At 44.9% G+C, this 8,740-nt stretch overlaps 2 protein-coding genes across 5 annotated transcripts in view; one reads left to right on the top strand and one right to left on the bottom strand.

Moving 5' to 3' along the window:
• The first annotated feature begins 387 nt into the window (after nt 1–387).
• Nucleotides 388–3,249, top strand: LOC124072881 (interferon a3-like). The gene is made up of 5 exons (XM_046414639.1): nt 388–907; nt 2,121–2,195; nt 2,434–2,586; nt 2,858–2,935; nt 3,017–3,249. Exons 1-5 carry the CDS (start codon nt 701–703, stop codon nt 3,134–3,136), a joined length of 633 nt encoding a protein of 210 aa, XP_046270595.1. The 5' UTR covers nt 388–700; the 3' UTR covers nt 3,137–3,249.
• Nucleotides 3,250–4,821: 1,572 nt separating this feature from the next.
• abi3a (ABI family, member 3a) overlaps nt 4,822–8,740 on the bottom strand; it is a 7,195-nt gene continuing 3,276 nt past the window's right edge. For 2 of the 4 annotated variants that reach the window (XM_046414635.1, XM_046414636.1), the window contains exons 5-12: nt 8,320–8,378; nt 8,162–8,215; nt 7,771–8,075; nt 7,545–7,688; nt 7,266–7,400; nt 6,683–6,778; nt 6,319–6,447; nt 4,822–6,167 (exon numbers count right to left, since the gene is read on the bottom strand). In XM_046414635.1, coding sequence (XP_046270591.1) covers nt 6,004–6,167; nt 6,319–6,447; nt 6,683–6,778; nt 7,266–7,400; nt 7,545–7,688; nt 7,771–8,075; nt 8,162–8,215; nt 8,320–8,378 — 1,086 coding nt within the window. In that variant the 3' untranslated portion in view covers nt 4,822–6,003. The remainder of the gene's footprint in view (nt 6,168–6,318; nt 6,448–6,682; nt 6,779–7,265; nt 7,401–7,544; nt 7,689–7,770; nt 8,076–8,161; nt 8,216–8,319; nt 8,379–8,740) is intronic. The other 2 variants (XM_046414637.1, XM_046414638.1) reach the window with 2 other exon arrangements.

The following is an 8,740-nucleotide window of genomic DNA, read 5'->3' as shown; positions in this document are numbered from 1 at the left end:
TCTTTCTGTTCCGTGTCTTCTGCACGTTCACATCACACACAAACAGCTCAGTGAGAACTGATCTCTGCTGCTGTGGGTACACAGAAGACGTGTCAGCTTTTATTTTGTTGGGCTGTGTGTGACTTCCTGTGATGTGTGAAATCTGAGGCAGCTGCTTTGGAAAATGAAAGTGAAGGGACTTCCAGAGCACAAAATAAACTTCCCACATGAACAGACACAAGCAGACTTTCTAAAAATAAAACAGGAAGTCAACTGATTGAATCATTTCTCAAATACTGATTTGATTTCTGTCTTTAAACGATGATTTCATTATCTGACCTCTCTTTCATCATACTTCACTCAGTCAGCTTCACTTTAAAGGCTGATTCTGTTGTTTTTACACTTTACAGTTACAGTTAAACTGAAACCACTGAATGACCAACAGGCTGAATATTTCTGCAGCAGAAACTCATCCTGACAACATTTCTGTCAGTCACTTGTTTAACTCATTTCATTAACTCATATTTTATTATTATTAACTCAGTTTATTTAGTACACTTCTGAGGTACTTTTACTTCCATCTTGTACATTGTGTACTTGTGTAATATAACTGCAATTCACTGACCAGGTGGAAAGTGAGAGTGGAAAGACAGCGGGACTTTTTGTCTTTCTGTTTCCTGTTTCCTGTCTGGAATAAAAGTCCTGAAGTCAGATCAGCAGCATGTTGGACACCCTGACACACAGCAGAGCTCAGTCTGCAGCCATCATCACCGTCATCATCATCATCATCACCACCATCTTCATCATGTTCAGCTGGACCAGCCTGCTCTTCATCCTCTGCAGCGCCCTGACTCCTGCTCTGTGCTGTGATTGGCTCAGTCACTACGGTCACCTGAGCAACACGTCTCTGACTCTCATCCGCCTCATGGTGAGTACGACAAGACCACACTGACACCAGGAGACTCCATGAGTCTTTGAGGGTTTTGAACTTTCGTAAAGAGGTTCAGGGGGTCCTGGAAAGGGTTCAGTTAAATACTCTATTAAATATGGGCATAAACACAAAGTGGACATGATGGACATGTGATTGTTGGACTGTGAGACAAAGACTTAGATGCTGTTCACACACACTCTGGTCTTCGTGACTTCATCTTCGTATGCGACATCAGTGTGAACACGCGTGTACAAGCTGCTGTCTGCTGTCAGGGGAATCATGACGGAACAGCGATGTGAGCGCGCTCAGTGGGAGAAAAACCAAATGAACTCTGACGTGAGCGCTCACACGGCCGTCACAGCGATCAGATCAGAATGTGGACCACATTTGGACTTGTGGGTCTCATCACGGTGACAACCATCAGATTCACGCGGTTATGAAGAGAGAAGCAGATCGCACATGAGCAAAACTAATGTGAACCGGACCACTTTGGGCTTCAGTGTAAACGTAGCCTTCGGAATCTCTGAAGTGCTGCTGTAAAGGTGCTGTGGCTCATTAGTGACCTCTGGTGGAGCTTTAAGAAACAGCAGCAGCAGCACACATCTGTTTCTTGTGTGACCACAAGGACTGACGAGAACATGATCCGATCGCACACACACACAGCCTCACACATATTCACGTGTCGACGCATAAAGAACTGTGTGTTCACATGCGTGGAAAAATATCCAAATGAAGTACTTTTACTTTGATATTAAAGGATATTTATTAAAATATTTCATACATTTTGACACATACGGACACATTTTTAAACATCATGGGTTAACATGCACTGACATGTCATAAAACCTGACAACATATGTTCACATACATGAACATGAACACAAACATACAATACAAAGACTGCGTATGTATTTACATACATGTTTATGTATATTAGCGTCCATTAAAATACAGTATTCTCTGTGGGCTGCACTGTATATGAAGTAATTAACGATACGTGTTTGCATGCATGGAAAAATTCATTCAGGACACGTTTGTACCCACAGATTTGATCGTTGATGTTTTCTTGTTTCATAAATGGTCAGTGCTGGTCAAGACGTACAGGAAACGTTTTCTTATTGGTCCAGTCTGCAGACCAGCAAAAACAGTTCAGTTTGCAGTGATGTGGTGATCATGAAGTGTCGTCTATTTTTGTGTCTTCATGTTGCAGGGCGGTCAGCTGACTCAGCAGGAGAGTCCAGTTTCCTTTCCATTCAAACTCTACGAACGCGTGCACAAGGAGGAGGTAATCAAACGATCACTTAATCAACCAATCAATCAGTCGGTCGGTCACTTGACACTTCTGCTGCTTTCGCTGTTGCTCGGTCAGTGTAGTGATTACACTTCAGCTGCTGTCTGGACTCACATGTTCACGCCGAAACGTTTACATACAAACATATTAACAAACTGTGGCGTCAACAGCTCTGTCAGCCAATCGCAAAGCTAGAGTTCACACCTGTCTCCCTCTCTCTCTCTCCCTCCAGGTGAAGTCCCAGTTGGCTTTCATCAGAGACAGCCTGGAGCTGATTTCTGGTCTCTATCGCCATGACAACCTGTCCTCCGTTACCTGGGATACCGACAAGACGGATCACTTCCTGATGTCCATCGACAGACAGACGGAAGAGCTCAACACCTGCGTAAGTGGACAGACAGACGCTTCAGCTGACGTGAGCTCGTGGACTTATGTCAGCGTGTCTCAGGACTCAGCATCCAGGACTTCCTTCCTTCCTTTTTGCCACTTCAGCTCCTTTCAGCAGATTTTTAACTCGATGCTAACTTGGCTGTTGCGCTGAAAGTCCGCTTCGTTTGCTGCTCCGCTTCAGATACGCTTCATTTACTTTGATATCTTCAACCTGAAGTCTCACAGCAGACATGGAGAAACAGTGCGCCCTGTGTTTTTGTCTTCAGGTGCCCACTAACAGGCCAGCAGACAGCAAACTGAGAAAATACTACAGGAGACTGGTCAGAAGTACTCTGTGCCGCACTGTAAGTACTAGTGCTGTTGTAGTACTAACTGTAGCACTGTATGCACTGGGTAAAGTATTGACTGTAGTTCTGTGTGTACAGGGTGGCAGTCCTGCGTCCTGGGAGCTGATCAGGAAGGAGACTAAAGAGCACCTGCAGCAGTTGGACCTGCTGGTGTCGTCCATCAGGAGGCGCTCTACAACAGCTCACCAGCAACACTGACACGTCCCGTCAGTCACTTTCACTGTCACCAACATTTCCTGTTTCTCTGTGAGAGACGCTCTCTGATTGGTCCTGCCGCCACTCTGTCTATTTACTTATTTATTTATTTATTTATTTATTTATTTATCATGTTCCTATTTATGAACTAAGTGCTATTTTTCTATTTATTTATTGAACCGTTTTGTATTTATTTGATTTGACTTGAAAGATTTTTATAGCCCGACAACAGGCCTCAATAAAGACGTTTCATGCACTTCTGTATTCACACTCCGATGCGTTGACTCCTGTTGCCCTGTGTTTCGCCTCTCAGGCTGCTGCTGCCCTCTGATTGGTGGCTTTCTGAGCCAGTAAAGAGACAGTGATTGATCAGACATTTGCTACAAGTCAGCAGTTTGGTTGGCTGCTGAGCACAGTGTGCAGATGTGTTTCAACTCTATGGGACCACGTGATGCTGATCAATAGCAGTGTGTAACGATCGACTGATTCAATGTTCTTACTTTACCAGATTATCGCCAATTTCCTGAGAAATTTTCTCAACTCATATTTAAGAGCTCCCAGTTTCTCTCAAAACATTTTGTTGCGTTTATGTTTGTTCCAGAAAGTCTTGATCATTTCATCGATCATTTTATTGATTTGATTGCTGTTTGTAAGGCTCCTCCACAGTAAGCAGCAGTCAGTTCAGGACTGTCTTGAGCTGTAAAATGTTTCCAAGTCCCTGATCACAGGTTAAAATCTCCTCCCAGACCTACAGAGACCTACAACCCCTGGGAGGTGTTTCTCCATAGTGACCTGAGGAGTCTCTGTTGGTTTCTGGGAGGTTCCTTCTTGCGTTTAAAGATTTCTACGGCAGCTGAATGTCAGCTGGCTTCAGAACAAAGTGAGAAAATGAGTGCGACACGTCCTTCCTGTTGCGGTTCTCCAATGTGACCTGGGGAAGCTTCTGCTGGGCCGACCAGGTTTACTTCATCACGCTGTGGCGCCGCCCGACCTCGTTAGCCTTCTGCTAATGCTACATCATGAGCTCAGCAGCTCTTTTAACCAGTGTTGTTGCAAACATATTTAATTTGTATTTCCTGCGAGCATGAAGAGGATTACAAAACATTAAACCAAGAAACAAACAAAAGGCAAAATGCTCCTAAAACCTACAAAAATCAAAGATTTGCTAATTTATTGATCATTTGAACACTCAGTAATAAGGTGGTACATTAACGATGATGACATCAGTAACACTGTGTTACAGCCAGCAGCTAAAGCAGCTAAACGCCCTTAAACACTGAAGAAAGCTGACATTAATTCCACATATTCCACATGCAACACTACTACTAGGATCAGTACCTACATACTTAGTCCCTGAAACAAATCGGTACAATAATCAATCCATCCTCTAATCATAACTGAGGGACTCTAGTGTGAATAGTCTTTTTCTTTTCTGTACTGTGTACAGCAGCAGGTATTTGTTTCCTGTGTATTTATTCTGTTTGAATGCTCATCCTTCCCTTATCCTTGCATACTTTGCACCCTCTATATCCTGTTTGCTGCTGTGACACTGTAATTTCCCAGTTATGCAACTAATAAAGGATTATCTTATCTTATCTTATATCAGTCTACAGTTTGTGTCTGCGGCCTGCAGGGGGCAGCACTGCAGCCTTCAGTCAACCAGCAGGGCTACAAATAATCTGTTCATGTAAACTGATGTCCTCCACGTCGTCGCTGGACGTAACTTACTTCATCTAAATGTTAAGAGGTTTTAGTTTGCTTGTCACTATGAAGCTTTAATGAGACAATTTATCAACAAGACCAGCAGTTCAAGTCCAATCCAAAAGGTGACGAGACGAGCCAATGGGAAACAAGCATCGGGCACACGGCACCGTGTGTGTGTGTGTGTGTGTGTGAAAGCAGTAAAAGACTTCTTTGTTCTGTTTTCTGCCAATCAAAGCAAAGATGCAAGAAATTTCTTTGAATATAAATGAAAAGACTAAATGTAATATTTATAGGCGTAAAATCAGTTTGTTAAACTATAAAGAAAAATATTTTAGGGATTAATGATTTCTAAAAGTATTTCTGTGTCCTAAAAGTAAACCTTTATGCTTTTAAAGATGCTTTTCATCCATCCAGACAGAACAAGGAGTCTGTCGAACTGTTTTGTTGGTGTGTCGGTTACGATTCGCTTCGTGAAACGTTAGCAGGAAAACATTTAGTTTTCACTTTCCCCCCCACACATGAACATTTGGTTTTCAGTGTATTTTGTGCCGTACGAGCTGCACCTTGTGAACTTGTGATTTATGATGTCAAATCAACCTCATCAGTCTGTTATTTGTGTGTGTTCATTTGTCATGTATAACCTGAGGACTCGGTGCGCCACGTGTGCGGCTTTTAAAGTCACTTCCTGTTTCTGTGTTTCTGTTGCTCTAATATTCGTAGAAACGTGAAATAAAACAATTTTCTCTTCTTCTGCTGTTTTATTTTGTTCAGTGATTCTGAACCTTCGACTTCATCACAACAAACACCTTCATCTTCATCACCTGTTTTCACCTGAAGATTCAGCCTTTTGAAATGTTTACTGTTTTCTGACATTTCAGACAAAACTATTCATTAACTGAGAATCCAGTCAGTCAATCAATCAATGATCAAAGTAATTATTTGTTATTCTACTCCAGTGTGACACTGGATGGCTTTATCAGATTCATTGATGACGTTCTTAGTTTTGAACTTAATGCAAATGAAGAAGAAATTTAAGTTTGTGTTCTATCACAAAGTAAAACTCTGAATGTGTAATTACTGCGGTCGGCCTCTGTGGGGCAGCAGAGACAGGCTGAGTAACACTGATCCTAAAACAGAGCCACACAGAGGGGGGGCGGGGCTTCAGCCTAACCACACGACTGGACGAAGTTTTCAGGGAAGAAGCCTCTGTTGCCATTGAGAACCCCCTCCCACCAGCCGTTGTCATGGCGATGTGTCAGGTAGATGATGTCACCCTTGGTGATCGACAGGTCATCGCTTCTTGAGGCCTCAAAGTCATACAGCACCACCACTGGACACACAAGAGAACTGCAGTTATGTACTGCACTATCTGTACTGCAGTATCTGTAATGTCTACACGTGTAACTGCAGTGTGTATCCGGTCTGCCTGCGGTTTATCTGTGAAGCAGCTTACAGGCTACACTCTCTAGTACTAAAAGTACCTTTCTCCAGGTATTGTGGGGGGGCGTTGGTGTCATAGTCCACTGGGGGAGGGAGTGGTGGTAAGGTGTCATCAAAACCTCCCTCAGCGTCCAACAGGAGAGGAGGGGGAGGGGCTGGGATCTCCAGATCTGAGACAACAGAAGTGGCTGTGAGTGACAGCTGTGATTGGCTAATTGGGCTTAAACAAGCGGGGCTTTGACAGGAAACAGCAGAGATGATCTGAGGTGTAGTACTATTGCTTTACTACGCAACCTTGTGAGATGGTCATAATAATAATAAACAGAACTACAAGTACTACTCCTGTGAAAAAAACTGTAGTTAACAGTACTACAGACTAACTGCAGCATTTATGTGTTTTCTTACCCAGATGTTCAAGGCGAGCAGGTAAGCAGAGACGGGAAGAAGAGGAGGAGGGAGGAGCATGGGGGGGAGGGTAGGGGGGAGGAGGGGGGATCATCACTGACAGACAGAAAGAGAATAAGATAAGATGAACTTTATTGATCCCACAGAGGGAAATTCACTTGTCAGTTTTAACTCCAGTCGGGATCACCTGCTACTCCACGAACTTTTTCCTCTACAACTTCTACAAAGGCCCTCAGCGCTCCAAGAACCCACTTAAGGACCCCAGTAATTCCTCAAGGACTCTCAGAATTTACTCTGGGATTACTGGAAGATCCTCAAGGATCTCTACACCTTCCTCAAGGACTCCCAGAACTACCTACCTACTCAAGGATCAATACAACTCCTAAAAAATCTTCGAAACCAACTGAACTACAGACAAAAACCTATATTTTCCAGGACCTCATACCCTCCTGAAAGATCATTAGACCTTTCCCAAATGACTCCTGGAAAGCCTTTTAAAACCCTGTCTCATTCAAGGTTTTAAAAGAGACAGAAAAAGGAAAATCAGCTGTGCCATTGCATGACAGCTCCTCATTGAGCTTACATGATTGGACAGAGGGCAGGAAGAGAGAGCGTGTGTAGCGGCAGCGGGAGGCGGGGCCAGATCGAACCCTCAGCGAGACAGAGCGAATGGTGGGGGGCGAGCGACGGCGGCAACTCCTCCGGGATGGGAGGGTCACTGAAGAAAAGCACCACAGAGAAGGAAACTGAGAACAACCGCAGTGAGAGACCAGAGAAGAAGAAAAACGCCAAAGAAGAGAACTGAGCTTGAGATTAAAGATTAAGACATGTGAAACACAAAGACAGACAGACAGGCAGGTACCGTCTACTTCCTGGTTGGGTGGAGGTAGAGGGGGCGGGGCTGGCAGCTCTGAGTCATCATTGGGCAGCGGAGGGAAGCAGTCATCATCAGAGAGAGGAGGTGGAGGAGGAAGAGGAGGAGGAGGCAAGCTGCTCTCCTCCATCACTGAGGAGACAGAAGAGATTTGATGTCATTCTGATGTCACTCTGTTTGACCAATGAGAGATGAAGTATCACAAACATCGCACCTGTCTGAAGCATGAGGGGCGGAGCCGGAGGAGGACTGCTGTGATTGGTCAGAGCTTCTACAGGAGGGGGCAAGGGAGGTGGGGGAGGGGGCGGAGCCACCATCTCTCCCGACGAACCAGGTGGAGGAGGTGGAGGCGGCAGAGCCAAAGTGTTAATGATCTCATCACCCGGAGGTGACATTTCATTTGCTGCAGCAGGAGGAGGCGGGGCATCATCCAGCAGCGTGTTGATGATGTCACACTCAGGTGGAGCCTGGCAGGTGGTGGGGATGATGGGTGGAGCAACAGGCTTACCAAAGCTGGAGCTGAGAGAAAGGAAACATGTTAATATGACAAAGAGAGCTGAAACTAAAACCAAACTGAAGCTGGTCACAGAGAGGCAGATCAGTACCCACTGACAGGGGGCGCCACCGGGCACTGCACCGGCTCAGGAGGTTTGTTGGACCTGAAACACACACACACACACACACAGTCAGACTTCCTGTCTGAGATGTCTGATGTGAAACAGGAAGTGGTCATTAACAGAAATTCAAGTGAATCAAACTGAACCTGATGGAGGCTCCATGTTTACGGATCGTCCCAGTTCGGTCCGACTGTTTCCCAGAGACCTGAGTTGGGGGGAGACATATGTGTGTCACTGTGTGTGTGTGTGTGTGTGTGAGCATCAATAGAGCCTCTCAGGCTTCACTAGCTCTAATTAGTCTCTCTAAACATTTTCCCACGCTCAACAAAGACTGCCTGTGTGTGCATCTGTGTGTGTGTGTGTGTGAGTGTGTGAGTGTGTGTGTGTGTCTGTGTGTGTGAGTGTGTGTGTGTGTGTGTGCGTCTGTGTGTGTGTGTGTGATAGAATAGCAGTTGGAGGAGTACTTCACAGTATGCAGGACTCTGCAATACTTTGCAGTACTCTACAGTATGCAGTACTCAGAGCTGCAGGTCTGAGACTCTTGGGAGGAAAAACTCAGCTGATGGG

This window comes from Scatophagus argus, chromosome 16 (assembly GCF_020382885.2).
Source record: "Scatophagus argus isolate fScaArg1 chromosome 16, fScaArg1.pri, whole genome shotgun sequence".
In the NCBI taxonomy this organism is placed as follows: Eukaryota; Metazoa; Chordata; class Actinopteri; family Scatophagidae; genus Scatophagus; species Scatophagus argus.
The sequence above is the reverse complement of the archived record's forward strand: the minus strand, read 5'-3'. Positions and strand labels throughout refer to the sequence as shown.